Source organism: Grampus griseus (assembly GCF_964374135.1).
Source record: "Grampus griseus genome assembly, chromosome: 3".
NCBI classification, from domain to species: Eukaryota; Metazoa; Chordata; class Mammalia; order Artiodactyla; family Delphinidae; genus Grampus; species Grampus griseus.
Window position 1 is genome coordinate 93,101,395 of NC_139019.1, and position 22,372 is coordinate 93,123,766.

A 22,372-nucleotide genomic window follows, 5' to 3' on the forward strand; every position below is an offset into this window, starting at 1 on the left:
GCTAAGTTACTGATGAGATGAAAGCAGTATTCTTCAAGGAATATGCAAAAAGATTGACTGCCTGAGGATGAATATGGTCTTAGAAGGAAAGACAAGGCAAAGGGGAGATATTGGAAGACTTAATACTTAATCCTTTTGAGTGGATATGGGGTAGGAATAGAAGACCATGATTAATGTGGAAATCGTTGAGCTATGTAAAACAGAGGTCAGGGTTTGTTAGCTACATGCTTAATAGCTATTCTTTGGAGAGGTCAAATAGCTAGTATGTATCAGAATAACCAATACGTGCTCCATACCTACTATGAACAAAGACTGTGCTGAGTATATTTATATGCATTGTCTCATTTTATCTAGATTATAATTCTTATCCAGCTAGTGAGTAGCAAGGCTGAGAATGCAATTCAGATCTAGGACTTCAAAAGTTCTTTTCTTTTCTTTTTGCAGCATGGCCCTTACTTTTACTTGTGATTTTATCTGAAATATATGAGAAAAATACTATTTTCTGTGTCAGCTATAACCATGAAATAAAGCAACCACTTCTTGAAAACGTATGATGTTCAAACATTTGGTTTACTTTAATGTAGATAAGGGAGATTTTTCCTCTGAAGTTTACATTGTGTTACTTTCACTTCACCATAGTTGATACAAGGAGACTGTGGTAGAACAATCTTTATCCATAATTAATCGTTCTAGAAAATATGTCTTATTTAGTATTTTTCATCTGTCTCTAGGGGTTGTTCAGAAAGAGCCACAGTGTTGGGATAGAAGCCAGTGTTCAATTATCCATTAAAGTGAAGTAAAGGATGGGAAAGAACACTGATGAATGTAATAAAATTTTATGATATCTGAGTCTGTGCCTTATCTGTGCTCCACTCTGGGATTCCCATCTTAATGCCCTAATTCAGGTCTCACAACTTTTTCTTTGACATATTTCCCAAGTGTAGCCCCATGTTCAACCAAACTAAGTGGCACAGTAGTTCAGGGAAAGATTTCTTGGGAAGCAGACATGTATTCTAGTTGCATGTGGCCAATAAGTTTCCTCTCACACATCAAGTCCTATGAGTTGATTGTCACTGTAGGACAGCTTTGAGATTGATTCTTGAGGCCACAAAAGGGCTGTACTGGTGAGGATCTGGATTGATTAATCATGTCTGCCATGAGTATGGGATGGGGAAGTGAGTGGTGGCCTGTGTGACACATACATGCCATCCCGTCTCAACAATTTTAAATGTATAACTTATGTTCACTTCTCTGTACAAATAAATTATGAATCTCTGAGTAAAGAAGCTATTCAGGGGCTTCCCTGGTGGCGCAGTGGTTGAGAGTCCGCCTGCTGATGCAGGGGACACGGGTTCGTGCCCCGGTCCGGGAAGATCCCACATGCCGCAGAGCGGCTGGGCCCGTGAGCCATGGCCACTGAGCCTGCACTTCCGGAGCCTGTGCTCTGCAATGGGAGAGGCCACAACAGTGAGAGGCCTGTGTACCACACACACACACACAAAAAAGCTATTCAGTTTCAAAAATAATCATTAGGGAATCTTAGTTATGCTTTTTTTACATGCACAGATTTTTCACTATCTTAGGAAGTTTATTTTCATAAATGTGGAATGAATTTGGTGTGGTGAAATGCTCTACCTCATAATATTCAAGGTGTGCAGATATGTTGCCCCATTTGCTATTGTGGAAATTGGAGTCTGATTTAATCAACTGTCAGGCAATTGGTGTTCTCTCTCCTGCCTGCCTGCCTTTGTTTCCTTCCTTCCTCTTCTTCCTTCATTTCCTTCCTTCCTCTTCTTTTTTCTTTTCTTCTTTCCTTCCCTCCCCCTTTTTTAATCTTCTCTCTCCCTTTCTCCCTTTCTTTACAACATTGAACAGAAGTTAAACCCTGGTCATTAAAACCTTAAATTTTTTTTCTTGTACTGTTTCTGATTTGAAATGTACAAGTACATATTCATCTTGATTTATATAACTGATACCAACCATGAGAAGCACCTTCAATGCAAATAGCGAATACTGTGGAAGGAAAGTCAAAATCCTCATGGCCTGTAAGTTTCTTCGCGATCTGATCTTTCCCACCCCTTCAGCCCCATTATTCATTAACAGCACCCCCCCACCTCTGTACACACACACACACACATAAATGCAAACACACACATCAGTGGAACCGTCCCAAACTGTTTGGAGAGCCAAAGCTGTGCTATTCTTTCAGCTTTCTGTGCTTCTGTGTGTTATGTGCTACACCTTTTGCCTGGAACATACTGCTTTCATCCATCTGCCTTTGGACCCAGCTCAGTTTTCCCTCTTGTGGCAAGCTTTTCCTGACCTCATAGGCTGACCTAGTTGTCCTTCTGTATTGCATCTTTCCATGATCCTACTACTACGTAATACTATCATAAACCATGATGACTCACACAGGTAATATGTGTTCAGCCTTTTCTGTGTGCCAGGGACCATGCCAAGGGCCATACTTGCATTGTCTTATAGTCATATGATAACTTAGTGAAATAGCTATTATTGTTTTATTGTGGAAAGTGAAGTATAGGGAAATAAAGAGACTTGCCCAAGATCACAATGCTTGAGTGCAGTGGAATCCTTTGAACAAAATTTTAACTGCTGATTTATACAGATTTTTCTCCCCTGCATTGTTGTGAGTTCCTTGATGTCATGGGCTGTCACTGATTTCTGTGTCTCTGCTAGCAGCTGGCATGTCATATAGGCTCAAAATGTTTGCTCCATTAAATTTGATTGACGTCTCATTTGTAATAGACTATCCCATCATTCATCTCTGCAAATTTTAGAGTGTAGAAACATATAGTAAACTGGTTTTCTTTCTTTATGTTTCCTCCGATTTTTGTGTATTCTCTGAACATCTAAAAATCATGTATCCTCAATTTCACTTATTGGCAATAACCTTAAGTTTTGAATTTAATATGTTCAGAAGAGTTATGGAACTGTAAAATTCCTGTCATCTGAAAGATTGAGCGAGATTGTTTTTCTCATTCTTAATTTCTTTGTCTCTAAAATAACCGCCTAAGGAATATAAGGAGGGACAGCTGATATTGTGTAGAAGGCAAAGAACTAGTTGGCTAAAATAACAGATAATATTTTCTTTCTGCCTCTCAGATTTATTTTGTCAGGAATTGGTTCTCTATTTACCACCACTGATTTATCCACAAGGTTGGTGGTTCTGCTTTTTGATAGAGAACCTCCCTTAAGAAGTAGGTAGGTTTTTATTTTTACCTTATTTTCTACAGCCTGCCTTTATGATGCAGTATGATGTTAGGCCAGTTGGCAGTCATGTAATAAGTCCTGAGTATGTGTCATTCCCCAGAGCATTAGAGTGAAATGGACCTAACAGGGACTCTGGAGAACACCAACTTCATTGTGACCCCTCTGGTTATTTCATCTTTATTGGAGCACTAAACAAGAATATTTGTCTGATTTGAATCCAAAGAATACAAATGTATAGTCTTTATTAAAAATCACCAGTACCAGCCGTGACTGACTGTTCAGAGCTAGTCCCCATGATTCGGACTTAATTACAGGCGTGGCTAGTTGTGACAGACTTGCCACCTAAGGTCTACCTTGTTATGTTTTCAAATCAGGAAAGTAACTTTTTTTTTTTTTTTAGGTGCTAAGCTCTTTTTTTTTTAACATCTTTATTGGAGTATAATTGCTTCACAATGGTGTGTTAGTTTCTGCTTTATAACAAAGTGAATCAGTTATACATATACATATGTTCCCATATCTCTTCCCTCTTGCGTCTCCCTCGGAAAGTAACTATTAATATAACAACAGTCATGAAAGAGTAAAGTAGAATGTTTTAAAAAGGAAGTTTTGAGAATTCAACACTAAGCTACAATTAAGAGCTTTTTTGCTTAACCTTGAGTGTCATCAGACTGGGTTTAACGTGTTTCATAAAGCTCTGTGCAGCTAACTTTGAGGGCTGAACTTAGAAAAATAAAAATAAACAACAACTAAAAAAGATTCTTCCTTGTGGTTTGTACTCAGACTTGGGGCTCTTGTTTCTTACACTGCTGGGATGTGTTCCCAGTTGCCAGGACTCTGAGCAGCCGAGCGTGTAGAATCTTGCTGGTGACTTTCTTCTTTCACAGCTTCTCCACTGGTTTCAGCTCCAACAGAGCCTTTTGTTGTACATGAGAAAGGAAAGAAGAAAGGACGCACATCCCAGCACTGCGAGGGAGACTCTGAGCCAAGATTCCCCAACATTTCAGAAGGGATTCTTCCCAGAGACTCTCTAGGTTTTGCCCTTCAGCAGTAGAAGTTTTTTGTTTCTTTTCCCCTCAGATTGTATTTATCATAGGTGAAACAGAACATTACAGCCAAACTCAAAATATTCTTTATTTTCTTCCAAGTCTCATTTTTTTCCCCTTCCTTCCGTAGAGGCAAATGCCATTCAGAAATGTGTCTACATATTTCCAGTCCATGCTTTGATGTGTGCACTAAATATACGTGTATTTATAAACAATCTATAGTAGTTGGAATTATTTAAATTTCACAGAGATGCTATGCTGTGTCTATCATTTTACCACTTGCTTTTTTTCACTCAGCACTGTATTTTGGATGTCTAGTCTCGTTCAGCTACATTAATTATAGCAACTGTTCTTTTTGTACCAATTTCTGACATTTACTTTGAGTTCATAACGTTTTTTCATGACTTCTGTCTTTCTCCTTTCTTTCCTTATGTTGGGCGATGTGAGGATTTTTAAAAATTTATTTTTTCTCTAATTTTTTCTTAAATTTGTAGCAAATATATATATTTCATGGTGTCTGAAGTCAATCAGAATTTCTCTCCTTTCATGCAATGTAATGACCCTTGGAAGCCTTCATTTAATCTCCCTTCCTCCCTCCATCTATGTCATTGGTGTCCATTTTTTTATTTATATATTGCTGTTCCAACCTCATCAAAATTAGTCATTATGATGATGTTGATGACTCTAAGTATTTATAGCCAATTTTTTATTTAGATTTACTAGCATGCTTACCTGTTGCTTCCCTCTTCCAACTCCTTTCTGGGTCCTATTTCCAGAGCTTGTAGTAAATCCTTTAGCAGCCATTCTGCTCTTCATCTTTATGTCTGAAATGTCTTTCACCTTTTTTCCCCCGAAAGAGATTTTACCTATGTATAGAGGTATACAGGCTGACTCTTTTTTCTTTTAGAACTTTGAAGGACATGATAATCCCTTATTCCATATCAACTTTTATTGTAACAGTTTAGATAGAAATTTTTCTAAAATTTAGACAGAGGTATAATGATTCTACATACTCCTGCCTTTCAAGAGAGCATCAGTTAAATCTCAGAGAGCCTTTGTTCAAGGAAGCACAGTTATCTGGAACGTGAGATTGTGTGTGTCGTAATGCCATGATGTCCTTTGGGTGATTGAGCTGTACAAGATTGTTTGGTCTTTCATTAAATGAGTTAAGACTGTGGGGTCTTTTAAGACCTTGTGTCTGCTTCGTGTGTGTGTGTGTGTATTGTGTGTTGTGTATATCTTTCCTCTCTGCCAGGACTTCTTGCTACAACTGATTTACTAAATATAATAATTCTCTTCCTTCAATATGCTGTTTCCTTCCTTATTGTATATTCTTTGTTTCACCTTAGTTGGATGTTAGTGCCCTAGATAACCAGACTTGTCAATAATACACGGGTTTGTTTGATATTGTTGCTAGCATTGTCTCTGTTTTCTTCCTAAAAATTGTTTTATAACTGGGTAATTATACGATGCGCAGCAGTAGACTTATTATGGACACAAATTCTGAAGCGGGAGTGCTTGGGTTCATATCTCAGACCCATACCTCAGCACCATATAACCCTGGCTTGCTCCCTAGCCCCTCAGTTCCCTCATTCCTAAGAGAGAAATGAAAATTTTATCTACCCTTTTAGGGTATGTATTTAAGGTGAATTAATACACGTACAGGTTAAAGCAGTGCCAGGCCCTAATTAACATGTGGTACGTTAAGTACACTTTAAAACAACTTTTAAGTTTCATCTCAAGTACTGTGTGCAATTTGAGGTTCTATACAACCAAAGTTACAACCAAAGTTTTTAATAAGTATTCTGGATGAAGAATATCTAACTTGGAGAAAAGCTAAACAAGGAAGCAGTCTATTTCTGTTACCACAGGGCATTGAATGCAATGTGCAAATTTATTTAAGTATTTGCTTCTGCCAGTGAAGCAGGGGGTCTGAGGAGCTACTGTCACCTAAGATCATCAGGGAGTTAAGATGTGACACTTTCAAAATCATAATGTAAATTAGTGGGTAAGCGTTTGCTTTATAAATGTTTGATTTGCATCTAACTTTTCAGTTCAGCCTGATGCCCCCATCAAATAATGTGGATTCTGGAGGACTTGAACTTTAACTCCAGGCTTTTCAGTAACTCACCATGTGACTATGACCAAATCCTTTCAATTGCTTGTGCTTTAATTGGACTGTTATAAGGGCTAATGGGCTAATACATATGAATGGGCTTTTAGCTAGTTTTTTAAGTGCTTGAAATAACTAAGGTGATGATGCTACATTTTAGCCATGTAGCAATTAATTGCTGTAATGCTTCAAATGAAAATATACAGGTTTTATTTCAGATTAAATTTTTAGAATCAACTGATTCACTCATATTCAATTATTTCATGGCTTTAGGACATAACACAGTTATTTTATTTTACTTGTGGTTTGTCCCCTATCAACTCCCAAAATGATTTCAGGATGCTTACAAAAATTTATGGACAGTTAACATAAGCATGTCAATGAAACGTTAGTAAAAACTTGACCATGGAAGAATTTTATTCCAGTTTCTTGTTTGCTCTAATCTTGATTTTCCTCCTTTCCAATACTATAATCAGTGATGTCAGTGTCTGTGTCCACCTCTTCTTACTCTTCTTTCAGTTAGGTAAGAGTACATTCATTGGAGGCCACCTGTTCACCCAGTACTGAAATGAATTATGAAAGAAACTAACATTTGTTGAGCACTGTCTCATCCAGTTGTCCTTCAGTCCCATGAGAGAGAGTCTCTAATTAGATCTTATCAGATGACGAAATTCAGGCTTAGAAAGTTTAAGTGGTTTTTCTGAGGTCAGAGCTAGTCAGTGGTAGAAGGTCAGAGTGAAGCCTAGATCTGCCTGAGTCTAGCCAGGTTCTAGAGCACAGCCTCCCAAGCAATACACCTTTGTGCTTTCTGTCATATCACTTCGGCTGAGAGAACCAAAAGGGGAAAAATAATTATTCTATCTTTATGGAAGTTCAAAAATAATTTTAGACACAATTTGCATGAATTTCAAGACAGTGTGACTATAATTACCCAATGATACATGAGCATGTGTAAAATGCCTGAGTGGCCCGTAGAAGATGTGGGCCCATTTGTGAGAAGCCACGTGAAAGGGGGTTAAGATTTTAAACAAGTTTTAATAGCAGTAGGGCATGGGTTTATGATAACCTTATATCACTGGACCCCACTGGACAAGTCTAGGATCTTGGTTTGTAGACAAAGCCCTAGTCTAAGTCAGAAGAGGATAATTTCAGAAACTTGTAGCTGGATAAAAATTCTTTCAAAATAGGTACAATTGAAGTTTCTAGAGCTCCTCTCAATAATGACTTTGCTCTAATCTGTCTTTCCTTATGAACTTCCCTTCCTCCTCTTCCATGACTTTCTCATTTTCATATCACAAGTTAATATTTAATTCATGTTCTTGCCCCAATTGAGGATCTGTGGAATATTATTACTTATTCATGGGGTCATTTTTACTGGGGTCTGCAGAGTGGGTGATTGCCTCATAATAATCATACAAGGTTGATTTTATCTTAATTTTTTTTTTGTAGATGAGCAAGCTGAGGTTTAGAGAGATTAAGTATCTTGCCCCCAAATCACTAGCTAGTAAGTGGTCAAGTCAGAAATTAAATCCAAGCTTCTCTGGCTCCAAAACGTGTGTGTGTATTTCCTATGAGTCACACTATATGATATTCTGAGCAGTTGGTTGATATTTAAAAGGCATGAACAAAAGCCTCCCACCCAGAAATAACGCTACCACTCAATAATTATTGTGCCTTAAATTCCAGTATTTGAGATGCATCCCTTTTGAATTATTGGCTGCTCTCTCTATTAAGTGTTTAACGTAATGATTATTCTTTATTTTTATAGACCTTTACATAGCACTTTAATGTATATTAAATTAAATGTAGCATACTTTTAGCTGCTCAAATAACAGAAAACCCAGCTAACAGTGGCTTAAACAAATAGGGTACATGGTTGCTGGCTCAGTGGCTTAAGATATCAGGGCTGCAATAACCATGATCCTTTTGGCCTTTTTCTTATTGTCACAAGATAGCTGCTGCAGACCCAGGTATCACCTCTATTTAGGGACAGAGGAAGGGAACAAAGAGTGCTTTGCCAGCCAGATGTCATTTTTATCCAAAAAAGCAAAGACATTCTAGTAAGTCCTCCAGCAACCTTTGGCTTATAACCTCTGGTCACAACTACATCTCACAGCTACACATACCTGAAAAGAGTCTGGGAAAGTGGATATTTCTAGAATGGAGATGGGCAAGAGAGAAGAGGGAGGGGAATGGCACTGGCTTAGCCAGGGAACAGTGTTGGCCACAATGTATGCTGTGTGTTCATTTCATCATTATAACACTTTCAGAGATGGCTAATAACATTATCTCCATTTTACCGGTCATGGAAATAAGTCCATGAAGTTTGGATGACTTCCCAAAGTCATATAACCAGTTAGACTCTCTGGAATCTGAGCCTTGGTTCCCTGCATTCCGGGCAAGTTCTTTACACTCTTCACCCAGGAAGGAGTTAGCAATTCAGTGATTAATATTTTACTGTATTAGTTTTGAAATCCTCCTCCTTGGATGCAGAAAACTCTCAGGGCAGCATGAGTGCACAGGGCTGCTGGAATGAGCAAGAGACTCCACAAGTGAGGAAAGACCACAGGGTGGGTGATGAGGGAATGACAGACATCAGCATTGCTTGTTTCTTCCCAGTTGGCTCAGGAATGAACATTGAATGTGCATTCTGGACATAGCTTTTCTGTTTTTTCCTCCCACAGTCCTGGGCTGAGAGCCTTGTAGGAAATCTCAGTGAAACCATGGACATCTTCTCTCTTCCCCTGTTTGTCCTTTGACCTACTCTGTGGAAGGCAGTTGTGGTCTGAATTCTGTGTTGACTTAGTCTTGGCAATGCCTTAATGAAGAAATCCTCATTATTTGTCTTGCCTCTCTAGTGGCTTTTCACTCTATTTCATCCAAAAGCTGTTTCCTGAGGAAGGAGCTTCTTTTTTGGATGAATACATTTTGTGTGTTTTCTTTTGGGCCATTATCCCCCAAATATCCTAGAACTCAACTTGGAAGTTCATAGTCCTGAGTTATATGAAGAGTCCAGGCAATGGCAGTGGAAGGGAGGGGTGGGTACTGTGTACTAGTCTATGATGGAGCCTCCTCTGTATTTTCTCAGTATCTTCTTCACACCTTTGTTCTGGCAATTTCCACCAGCACTGTAGTCATTCATTTATATTTCACTTCCTCATCAAACACCAAGAGGCTTTTTAATCTTTGTATTCATAGAACCTTACAAATAGAAGCATTCAGTAACTGAATGGAAAAGAGAGCTCGGTTTTATTGAATATTTGGTTTAAAGGTTAACCAAGAAATCTTATCTTTGTTCATCCTGTTGAAAACAGTTGTGTGAAGTAATGGTTCAGGGTCTTGCCTTGGTAAGCAGAATATTTTAGATAAAAACTGTATTCAGTGTATTTGGTTCTGTAGATTGCTGTTTTGAATGTCAGTTACTGTTCTTTAGTTTAGCAGGTTTGCACATGTAAACTATTTGTTAGGGTGCATTTGAATGTCTCATGACCTCAGTCATCCTCATTTTCCCTTCCTCTCTTCTTTAACAATCATTTTCCCTTATTTTTGTTATTAATTAACTTACATTTATTTATTCACATGGTTCCAAAATGAGTATTAAAAATAATTAAAAGTAAATAAAAAAGTAAAATAATTAAAAGTCTCCCTTCCATCTCTCATCCCCAGCCACTCAGTTTACCTCCCTTAAGCAACACGTCTCATTAAGTTCTAGAATATTCTTTCAAAGATATTTTATGCACATACAAAGATGACTATATGTTCTTCCCTTAACAAAGCTATACAATTAGTAGCATATAGAATGCCTTTTTTGTTTGTTTGTTAAACTGAGTGACTTTAAGAAAGTAGACCTGCTTTTGCTGCATCCCATAGGTTTTGGGTCGTCGTGTCTCCATTGTCATCTGTTTCTAGGTATTTTTTGATTTCCTCTTTGATTTCTTCAGTGATCACTTCGTTAGTAAGTAGTATATTGTTTAGCCTCCATGTGCTTGTATTTTTTACAGATCTTTCCTGTAATTGATATCTAGTCTCAGCGTTTTGGTGGGAAAAGATACTTGATATGATTTCAACTTCCTTAAATTTACCAATGCTTGATTTGTGACCAAAGATATGATCTATCCTGGAGAATGTTCCATGAGCACTTGAGAAAAATGTGTATTCTGTTGTTTTTGGATGGAATGTCCTATAAATATCAATTAAGTCCATCTTGTTTAATGTATCATTTAAAGCTTGTGTTTCCTTATTTATTTTCATTTTGGATGATCTATCCATTGGTGAAAGTGGGGTGTTAAAGTCCCCTACTATGATTGTGTTACTGTCGATTTCTCCTTTTATGGCTGTTAGTATTTGCCTTATGTATTGAGGTGCTCCTATATTGGGTGCATAAATATTTACAATTGTTATATCTTCTTCTTGGATCGATCCCTTGATCATTATGTAATGACAATGGAGACACGATGACCCAAAACCTATGGGATGCAGCAAAAGCAGTTCCAAGAGGGAAGTTTATAGCAAACAATCCTACCTTAAGAAACAAGAAACATTTCAAAAAAACAACCTAACCTTGCACCTAAAGCAATTCGAGAAAGAAGAACAAAAAAACCCCCAAATTTAGCAGAAGGAAAGAAATCATAAAGATCACATTAGAAATAAATGAAAAAGAAATGAAGGAAATGATAGCGAAGATCAATAAAACTAAAAGCTGGTTCTTTGAGGAGATAAACAAAATTGATAAACCATTAGCCAGACTCATCAAGAAAAAAAGGGAGAAGACTCAAATCAATAGAATTAGAAATGAAAAAGGAGAAGTAAGAACTGACACTGCATGAATATAAAAGATCATGAGAGATTACTACAAGCAACACTATGCCAATAAAATGGACAACCTGGAAGAAATGGAAAACTTCTTAGAAATGCACAATCTGCCAAGACTGAACCAGGAAGAAATAGAAAATATGAACAGACCAATAACAAGCACTGAAATTGAAACTGTGATTAAAAATCTTCCAACAAACAAAAGCCCAGGACCAGATGTCTTCACAGGTGAATTCTATCAGACATTTAGAGAAGCGCTAACACCTATCCTTCTCAAACTCGTCCAAAATATAGCAGAGGGAGGAACACTCCCAAACCCATTCTATGAGGCCACCATCACCCTGATACCAAAACCAGACAAGGAGGTCACAAAGAAAGAAAACTACAGGCCAATATCACTGATGAACATAGATGCAAAAATCCTCAACAAAATACGAGAAAACAGAAGCCAACAGCACATTAAAAGGATCATACACCATGATCAAGTGGGCTTTATCCCAGGAATGGAAAGATTCTTCACTATATGCAAGTAAATCAACGTGATACACCATATTAACAAATTGAAGGAGAAAAACCATATGATCATCTCAATAGATGCAGAGAAAGCTTTTGACAAAATTCAACACCCATTTATGATAAAAAACCTGCAGAAAGTAGGCATAGAGGGAACTTTCCTCAACATAATAAAGGCCATATATGACAAACCCACAGCCAACATCGTCCTCAATGGTGAAAAACTGAAAGCATTTCCACTAAGATCAGGAACAAGACAAGGTTGCCCACTCTCACCACTCTTATTCAACATAGTTTTGGAAGTTCTAGCCACAGCAATCAGATAAGAAAAAGAAATAAAAGAAATCCAAATCGGAAAAGAAGTAAAGCTGTCACTGTTTGCAGATGACATGATACTATACAAAGAGAATCCTAAAGATGCTACCAGAAAACTACTAGAGCTAATCAATGAATTTGGTAAAGTAGCAGGATACAAAATTAATGCACAGAAATATCTGGCATTCTCATACACTAATGGTGAAAAATCTTAAAGTGAAATGAAGAAAATACTCCCATTTACCATTGCAACAAAAAGAATAAAATATCTAGGAATAAACCTATCTAAGGTGACAAAAGACCTGTATGCAGAAAATTATAAGACACTGATGGAAGAAATTAAAGATGATACAAATAGATGAGGAGATATACCATGTTCTTGGATTGGAATAATCAACATTGTGAAAATGACTCTACTACCCAAAGCAATCTACAGATTCAATGTAATCCCTATCAAACTACCACTGGCATGTTTTACAGAACTAGAACAAAAAATTTCACAATTTGTATGGAAACACAAAAGGCCCCAAATAGCCAAAGCAATCTTGAGAACGAAAAATGGAGCTGGAGGAATCAGGCTCCCTGACTTCAGACTACACTACAGCGCTACAGTAATCAAGACAGTATGGTACTGGCACAAAAACAGAAATATAGATCAATGGAACAGGATAGAAAACCCAGAGATAAACCCATGCACATATGGTCACCTTATCTTTGATAAAGGAGGCAAGAATATACAGTAGTGAAAAGACAGCCTCTTCGATAAGTGGTGCTGGGAAAACTGGACAGGTACATATGAAATTAGAACACTCCCTAACAACATACACAAAAATAAACTCAAAATGGATTAAAGACCTAAATTTAAGGCCAGACACTATCAAACTCTTAGAGGAAAACATAGGCAGAACACTCTATGACATAAATCACAGCAAGATCCTTTTTGACCCACCTGCTAGAGCAATGGAAGTAAAAACAGAAATAATCAAATGGTACCTAATGAAACTTAAAAGCTTTTGCACAGCAAAGAAAACCATAAACAAGACCAAAAGACAACCCTCAGAATGGGAGAAAATATTTGCAAATGAAGCAACTGACAAAGGATTAATCTCCAAAATTTACAAGCAGCTCATGCAGCTCAATAACAAAAATCCAAACAACCCAATCCAAGAATGGGCAGAAGACCTAAATACACATTTCTCCAAAGAAGATATACAGATTGCCAACAAACACATGAAAGAATGCTCAACATCATTAATCATTAGAGAAATGCAAATCAAAACTACAAAGAGATATCATCTCACACTGGTCATAATGGCCATCGTGAAAAAATCTAGAAACAATAAATGCTGGAGAGGGTGTGGAGAAAAGGGAACACTCTTGCACTGTTGGTGGGAATGTAAATTGATACAGCCACTATGGAGAACAGTATGGAGGTTCCTTAAAAATCTACAAATAGAACTACCGTATGACCCAGCAATCCCACTACTGGGCATATACCCTGAGAAAACCATAATTCAGAAAGAGTCATGTACCAAGATGTTCATTGCAGCTCTATTTACAATAGCTAGGACATGGAAGCAATCTAAGTGTCCATCAACAGATGAATGGATAAAGAAGATGTGGAAAAAGAAGGTGTGGCACATATATACAATGGAATATTACTCAACCTTAAAAAGAAATGAAATTGAGTTATTTGTAGTGAGGTGGATGGACCTGGACTCAGTCATACAGAGTGAAGTAAGTCAGAAGTAGAAAAACAAATACCGTATGCTAACACATATATATGGAATCTAAGAAAAAAAAATGTCATGAAGAGCCTAGGGGTAGGACGGGAATAAAGACACAGACCTACTAGAGCATGGGCTTGAGGATATGGGGAGGGGGAAGGGTAAGCTGTGATGAAGTCAGAGAGTGGCATGGACATGTATAGACTACCAAATGTAGGGTGGATAGCTAGTGGGAAGCAGCTGCATGGCATAGGGAGATTAGCTAGGTGGTTTGTGACCACCTAGAGGGGTGGGATAGGGAGGGTGGGAGGGAGGTAGTTGCAAGAGGGAAGAGATATGGGAACATATGTATATGTATAACTGATATCCTTTGTTGTAAAGCAGAAACTAACACACCATTGTAAAGCAATTATACTCCAATAAAGATGTTAAAAAAAAAGTAGACCACTTTCTTAAATAGTATATAACAATTTTATCATCTTTTTTTTAACAGCGTACTATTCCATTTTGTAGACATCTCTAATTTGTTTAACCCTCTTTCCTGTTAGTGGATATTGAGATTATTTCTAGTCTTTTGCTAATATACAATCAGTGCTGTAACAAATGATCATACATGTTTGCTCTCACATGGGTAAATATGTCAACAGGACAAATTTCATCTAAGGAAATGAAATTGCATGATCAAAGAGTATGTATATTTATGACGTGATAAATTGCCCTCCCAGGGTTTATACCGATTTACACTTCCACCTACAATGTATGAGATTTCCTGTTTCTCCACACCTTCACTAATATAGTATGTTATAAAACGTTTAGTATTGTTCAATATGACAGCTCAAAAACATGGTATCACATTTTCCTCTTATGATTGAAGTTGAGCATCTTTTTTTAATATAGGTTTAAGAGCTATTTTTAGTTCCTTTTCCATGACCGGCTGTTTGTATCCTTTGTTTATTTTTCTGTTAGGCTGCTCATCTCTTTCTTAAGTATTTATAAGAAATTTTATGCAGTTGGGGAAATTAGTTTTTTGTGGTAACAGTTGTGAAGAGTTTCTGCATGGTTTGGTGTTTGTCTTTTTTATTCTCTTTGTTATAGTTTTGGCCAGGTGCAGAAAGCAAAAGATTAGTGTAGTCAATCCAAAAATGTATCAGTATTTTCTTTTAAGACTCTGGTGTTTTTGTCAGAGTTAAAAGGCCTTCCTAACCATAATAGAGAAGAATATGAAAAAGAAAATACATATGTATGTATAACTGAATCACTTTGCTGTACTCCTGAAACTAACACAACATTGTAAATCAACTATACTTAAATAAATAAATAAAAAGGCCTTCCTTTTAGTGAGCTTGCAAAATAATTCTCACGTGATTTCTTCTAATATGTTAATAGTTTCATTTTTACATCTAAATCTTTCCTCCGCCAGGAATTTTTCTTGATGTATTTGCTATGAGGCATCCTTTCAACTTTATGTTTCTCTAGATGGCTGTTTAGTTGTCCCCAAATCATTTTTTAATAAACTGTGTTTTCCCCACTGATTTGATTGTCTGCCTTTATAATCCTGTGAAGTCTCCAGTGTGTTGGGTTTAGTTTGAACTTTCTTTCCTGTCCCACTGGCCTCTCTGTTATTTTATGTGCCAGTACCACATGGTTTCAATCATTAATTTGTCTAATAATCTATCAGAGCTGCTTCTCCCTATTACTGTTTCTTTTCAGAGTTTTTTTGGCTATTCTACCTATACTTACTTTCTTAACAAATACATGCCTAAATTTATTTTATTCAGAATGATTTTCAAGCACCACTATTTTGCTGAGCACTGCTGTGAATTCTCTACCAGAAAGGAAATTCAGGATATGTAAGACACTGGCCCAGATCAGACCATAGAGCTTTCAGCCTCATTGAAGAGGAAAATCATATGTCAAAGGCAGCTGAGGCTTCTGCAGCTGAGCCCCTTGCTCTCCTGAGCTGGCTGAGTAGAGTTTCCCATGCCAGCATGTGACCTGATCACTACGTCAGACCTCTCCCACCTTCTTCCTGCTGATGACTCTCACTGCCAGTTCACCTTGGACAATGAGCTTGAAGTAGATTATTTTTGGAGTATCTGAGCAAATGTAAAGCAGTTGCACTGGAAAGTTCAAGCTTGTGGTGGGATATATTCGTAGGGCATATTCTGTTGTGCCTACAAGTTACTTTACTTTGGCAAAGACCATTAACCACAGCCCTAGAATTAAAGTAGATGAAATCTTTCTTCTTTTATCAACATCAAAATGATAAATGAATATAGAGATGGTTTCATGTGTCATTTTGATGACTTTAACTCCCCCACAAGTTAGCCTAAAAGAGATCATATATATATATATAATATGGATCATATGGAATGTAATGGGAGTATTTTTACAGTTGGATTTTAACTCGACATGGAATCAGATGATGAAAAACTGTGATGTTTAGAGTGTTTTCATTTTCTGTATAGAATATTAAGTACATTAACATAGCTCTGAATTTGGTAAATATTATTTTACAGTTAATAATTGACAGCCCTCACCCTTGACTCCAAAAATAACACTTTCTTTTCTTCCTACTTCACAGAAGGGCTTGACCTTCCAGCTGCTCTCCACATTTGGGGTTCCTCAGGACTTGGCCTTGTGTCCTGTCCTCTTCATTTTCTCTAATTTTTCTTTTGATCTCATAAAACTACCTAAATATTGACACCTTCCAAATTTATTTCAATAGTCCAGACTTCTCCTCTGAGTGACTTGCATATCCTGCTGCCTACTTGGCATCTGTACTCAGATGACAGTGGCCAAAATGGAACCTCCCCACTCCTTGCATCCGACCCATTATATTCAGGAAGTGGCACAGACATCCACTGTGTTTGACAGAGTAGAAACTCAGTTGTCTATGATTCTTTTTTTTTTAATCACTCCCACATTCAGCCCATCGGCAAATTCTAGCAAGATCTCCAAACTATATTTCTAGTGCACCCACTATATGCATTTCCATGGCAACCCCTACTCACCCTGGTCTAGGTCAGGGGGATGCTAACTACAACTAATCAGATGCAATAGAACTTCCTAACTAGTATCCTCCCTTGTAAACTCTGGTTTTCCCACAGCAGTAGGATCAGCCCTTTTATCTGTAAATCACATCATGTCATTCCTCTGCTTAATACCTTTCAGTGGATTCCCGCTGCACTTGGACTGAAATCCAGTCTTGACACTATGGCCAACAAGGTCCTGCATGTCTGGTCCATCTTTGGCTCTTCAAGCTCATCTCCTTTCACTCTTCCCCTTGATCGTTAACTTTCAGCCACTCTGGTGTTCTTTCATTTCCTTAAGCATGCTAAGCTTTTATAGCCCATGGCCTTTACATGTGCTATTTCCTCTGCCTAGAATGTTCTTCTCCTGGCAGTTTATAGGACTGGCTTTTCTCTTTGTCCAGGTGTTGCCTTAAATGGTACTTCTCAAAATGTTTTCCCTGGTGACCACATCTGCTGTCACCACCATTTATTGTTCTTTATTTCATCTCTTATTTGTTTCCTTCATCACAGTGTCCACAGGCATAATTACTTCATTAAATTGCTTTAGGTCTGCTTTTTTGATTTTGTCTTTCTTTCCTGGTGAAAGTTAGTTCCATGGGGCAGACTCTCTGCTCTAAATCCTACTGTGTGGCTAGTACATAGCACAGTACCTGGCACATAGTGAGTATTCAGTACACTGGATATTTAGTAAATAAATGAATAAACTAAAGGAATAAGCAGCCATTAAGGGTGGGGATTATGTGAAGAGTAGAGGAAATATTTCTTTCTTAACTTTGGCATTGAAGTATGTGCTGTGATAAAACCAAGAATTAAAATCATTTTAGGTGTTGATTAAACCCCTGATAGTAGAAAGCAACTACATGATAGAAATTTTCTCTGGGGATGTTACTGAACTTGTTATGGAATTGCACAATTATGCTGCTGCAATGCCTGAACATTTAATAGGATGTGTTCTGTATCACTTTGGAAAATGTCATAGATTTATTTCACTTATGTTCTGCATTAGTATTCTCATCTCCCATGAGCATGTATCATTAGTGTTAGGACCTGTCCAGTGATTAATCAATATTAACTGAGAAATATCAAGGTAGTTCATTTTCCAGGTGTTTATTATTCTCTACTAGGTAGATGTGGATCATGTCCTCAAGGAGCCTCACAGACAAGTAGGGGTGACAGTCTGACAAAAAAATCCTGTTGTCCTCTGTGGCAGCATCAATAAGAGGCACATACAGGGATCATGGTGTAACAAAGGGGAGAGTTTTGCAGATTTGTCTGGGGCCTGGACAGTGTCCCAAAGGAGGAGGCTGTGGAATTGGTCTTAAAGGAATAAGAATTTGCTAGGTGGAAAGACTTTCCAGTCCTTAAGACAGAATGTACAAGGACATAGAGGCACAATTAAGGTAGTATGTTTTGAAATCTGCAACCAGAGGAAAATGTAAGAAGAGTAATGGGCAATGAGATTGAATAGATAGGCAAAACCAGATTGCCGAATGGGGGGCTTGGAATGGTTTTAATCTTGACGGCAAGATTATATAATTTACATTTTCAGAAGGTCATTGGAGGATGGAGGATGGCTTCCAGTAGGAGGAATCTGGTGGTGGAGATAAAAGGCAGGGAAGGGATCACCTAGGAAAGTACAGAAAGAAGAGTCAGAGATGGACCTCAGTAGAGCAGGGGCACTTGAATGGGGAGGAGGAAGGTGCTTTTTAAGGAAACTGAGATGGATTCTTCAGCATGGCAGCAGATGAAGAAAGCAATATGTCACATAAGCCAAGAGAAGAGATCTTTTTTAGGAAGGAAGGAGTGATTTATATCAGATCAAGTGAGATAAAAATTAAGATGGAAGGACCAGATCTCATAATTAAGGTATTTTGAGTGACCCTTAGCAAGAGCTATATTGGTGGGGTGATGAGGATAGAAGCCCCATGGGGGTGTTGAGGCATGAAAGAAAAGTGAGAAAATGAACACCGCTTAGGGCAGACATAGAGCCAGTGGGAGTCCTTGTTTGTTTGTGTTGCTTTGATTTTAATGAACAGTACAGATTTGAACTTGCTTGTATACTCTGCTGAGAGAGAGAAAGCACAGGAACTAGGCTGTCAGTGCAGGAGAACTGGGTTTTCGTGTAACATTGCTTTAAATAGGTGGAACAAAAGAGAAGGGAAATAAGGAGAAAAGGTGAGATGTACTTGAGTTTGTGGCTGAAGTATAAAGTAGAGGTATTTCTGATACTGGGGGAAAGTGTACTGACAGGGGAACAAAATTGGCTCTAGAGGAGAAAGATGATTTTTCAGGGCAGAAGCTATAGGGAGCTGGGGCATGATCACAGGGACGCTAAGTGTTCAGTTGAGTTTAAAGGCGCAGGCATGTGGTGACCCCAGCCCACCTGCAGGTCTTAGATGTAAAGTTACCAGGGCAGGTCCACCAGAATATAAAGGAGAAGGCTGCTGAGAATACCGATGACATAATGGTTGAAGTGATGGTAAAGAATAGAGAGAGCCAGCCTAGTTAGGGAAGTGAGCAGAGGGGTCAATGCAAAGGGGCCTGGAAAAAGAGAGTAGCCTGAGGTCAGAGGAACAAGTGCTCTTATCTAAGTGATGGGAGGAGGGCCAGGCCTGGAAAGGTATGAGACTGGAAGTAATAGATGAGAATTATACATTTCTTTACCACTTACCTGGGAAGGTACTTATTCTGCCCTTAAGCTGCTGTTGCCCAGAATGGTGTGGGCAAAGCCTGTCTTGGAATTGTGCTCAGCCGGAGTCTTCGTGCTTGGTACTCCTTTTGGGGGTGGATTTGATTTTTTGCCAAGTCGTTAAGAGCCATGTTTGGTGAAGAAAGTAGACAAACTGGGTAATACCATTTTTGGTAGAAATGGAAATGTAGATTTAAATAACAATACTGTTTTTCTTACCTGACTTATACTAGGCCCTGATAGCAATTTACAAAGAGAGCAGTGATAGCATCTCTAGAATATACAGAGCCTCTCAAAGTAACTAGTTGGAGGGATACATTCTTTTGGACATAAACACCTTAAAAGATTTTGGGGTCACATTCCTTTAGAGTTATAAAGTACCCAGTAAATACTTACTGATATAAAGTTTAGAGGATGTCTACCATTTTTTCTATACAATCTTTTGTATATCTTTATTAATGAAATCCTTTATGCCAACGTGGTATTGAAAGTGGTGAACTGAACAGGAATATTTATATAGCCAACTTGGCAGCTTTATTTAGGATCTGTTTCTTTATTGGACACTGGAAAATCTAATTTGTACTGTCTGTTAGCATTTATTTATCAAACGCTTTGAGGTCCCTAGATGAAAAGATACGATAAAGGCATACCCACAGCCATTATGTTGCCATAACTTAATTTGTTAAAATTTTGACAAGGGATTCTGCTTATTCTCTAACTGTTTGAAGTACCAGAAAGAAGTGATCATTTTTGTCCTCAAATTCCTGTCCTTGCAAAGTAGCGCTGATGGCAGTGTTTGAATAACAGCATGGGCAGTAGCTAGGACCTGCAGAATAATTACCCTAGAATGGGAATTTGTAACCATTTAAGTGGTGGGAAAATGACTCTCTTTTGACCCCAGAGGAGCAGAGATCATAGAATCTAGTCATCCTGGGGGTCCGCTCAGCCACCTTCCTTTGCGACTCACTTACCTGAGAACACACTGTTCTCACTTGGGTTGCTTTCATCTCATGCTTTCTACATAAGTTGGCTACTTACCAAAAGGCAAAGAATATGTCATCTTTCTCAGTGGGGGAGCACTGTCGGCATTCTGGGCAGACAGGTCTTTTTTGTGCGTGGGACTCTTAGAATCTCAGCCTGCTTGGCACCGCTGGCTTCCTGGCTCTAAATGCCAGTAGCCTTCACAAGTCACTGCGGCAGTCAGAAATGTCACCACACATTTCCAGATGCCTTTGGTTGTTTATGGACTAGAGCCTGGGGGACTTGTTTACTGAACAACCAGCAAAGACAGGAAACATTCTTTTCTGTTCCTTTATGGTTGGTTGGTCTATCTATCTATCTCCTTTTTCTTTCTTTTCTTTTCGTTTTCTTTCATTGTGGAGTGAAGAATGACAGAAATAGGAAAAAGGAAACTTTTTTGGAGAAAGAAAGGTGGAAAACAAATTAATAATCCAAGGGAAAGCTATGGGAGAGCAGAAGAAAAGAGATAAAAAATAGAGCAGGAGCGAGGAAGCTGGAAGAAATGTTTTTGCCACATTTGACTGTGGTCCCTTGTGATTTCCTCTCAGAAGCCAAGAATAAGATTTCCTTTAAGAACATTCAGGCATTGTTGCATTATAGGGTATAACTGATTGCAGAGGCACTGTAAATAGATTTCACTGAGAATATGGCTAGAATTGTGCAAGGTTTAGATCCAGACCCTGAAAGAGGAGAGCAACTTGTTATAAGGAAAGACCTTCTGACTTCATCTAAGGAGGAGATACATTACTGAGAGGCCCAAGCCCCTTATTTTAAAATGATGTCACTAACGTGATTGTCCAGGGGCATGGACTCCAAAATATCTTCGGCTCCTGTATAGCAAGTTTGTAATTTTAATTGTTAACAAAATAAAGTTCTCCTTTTGTGCCAATACCAATTTCTTAAAATAGTGTACCTGGCTAGCATTTATTTATTTATTATTTTTAAATTTATTTTTTTATTTATTTTTGTCTGCATTGGGTCTTCATTGCTGCACGCGGGCTTTCTCTAGTTGCGGCGAGCGGGGGCTACTCTCCGTTGCGGTGTGTGGGCTAGCATTTAGAAGTTATGACCTAGAGCTCGCCATGATTGCTAAAAGTCACCTACCTGTTATGTATTTTAAAAATCTGCACTAACACTTGTGGACCATTCATGCCATACTGAAGCTGATTTTCTACTTTATTTTTTCAGTTGTTCATGGTGGACAATGGAGCAGATGACTGGAGAATAGCCATGACTTATGAGCGTATTTTCTTCATCTGCTTGGAAATACTGGTGTGTGCTATTCATCCCATACCTGGGAATTATACGTTCACATGGACGGCCCGGCTTGCCTTCTCCTATGCCCCATCCACCACCACTGCTGATGTGGATATTATTTTATCTATACCAATGTTCTTAAGACTCTATCTGATTGCCAGAGTCATGCTTTTACACAGCAAACTTTTCACTGATGCCTCTTCTAGAAGCATTGGAGCACTTAATAAGATAAACTTCAATACGCGTTTTGTTATGAAGACTTTAATGACTATATGCCCAGGAACCGTACTCTTGGTTTTTAGTATCTCATTATGGATAATTGCTGCATGGACTGTCCGAGCTTGTGAAAGGTAAGTTTGTTTCTTTTCCTGAGAACATAATTTGTCTTATGGTGTCCTTGAAAGTGGGAGAAAGAATGCATTTTAGACTAGAGGTACGTAGAGACTCACTCTTGAAAATCTGAGGTTCTCTAATGTGCTTCTTTTAAATGAGTGTGACAGAACTTTTCTTAAGATACCTTGCATACAGCAATGTCTTGATGATTATGTATTTTCTTTTCTAATTTAATCAGTTTTCAGTAGAGGGCTGCCTTTATAATCCTTGTCAAAACTTGGAGA

The 22,372-nt window shown here is 38.1% G+C and overlaps 1 protein-coding gene across 1 annotated transcript in view; it reads left to right on the forward strand.

The window, feature by feature from the left end:
- KCNN2 (potassium calcium-activated channel subfamily N member 2) overlaps positions 1-22,372 on the forward strand; it is a gene marked incomplete at its 5' end in the record, with an annotated part of 183,692 nt that overhangs the window by 23,964 nt on the left and 137,356 nt on the right. Inside the window, one exon of the mRNA XM_082652031.1 lies at positions 21,687-22,105. Within this exon, the coding sequence (XP_082508157.1) occupies positions 21,687-22,105 (419 nt within the window). The remainder of the gene's footprint in view (positions 1-21,686; positions 22,106-22,372) is intronic.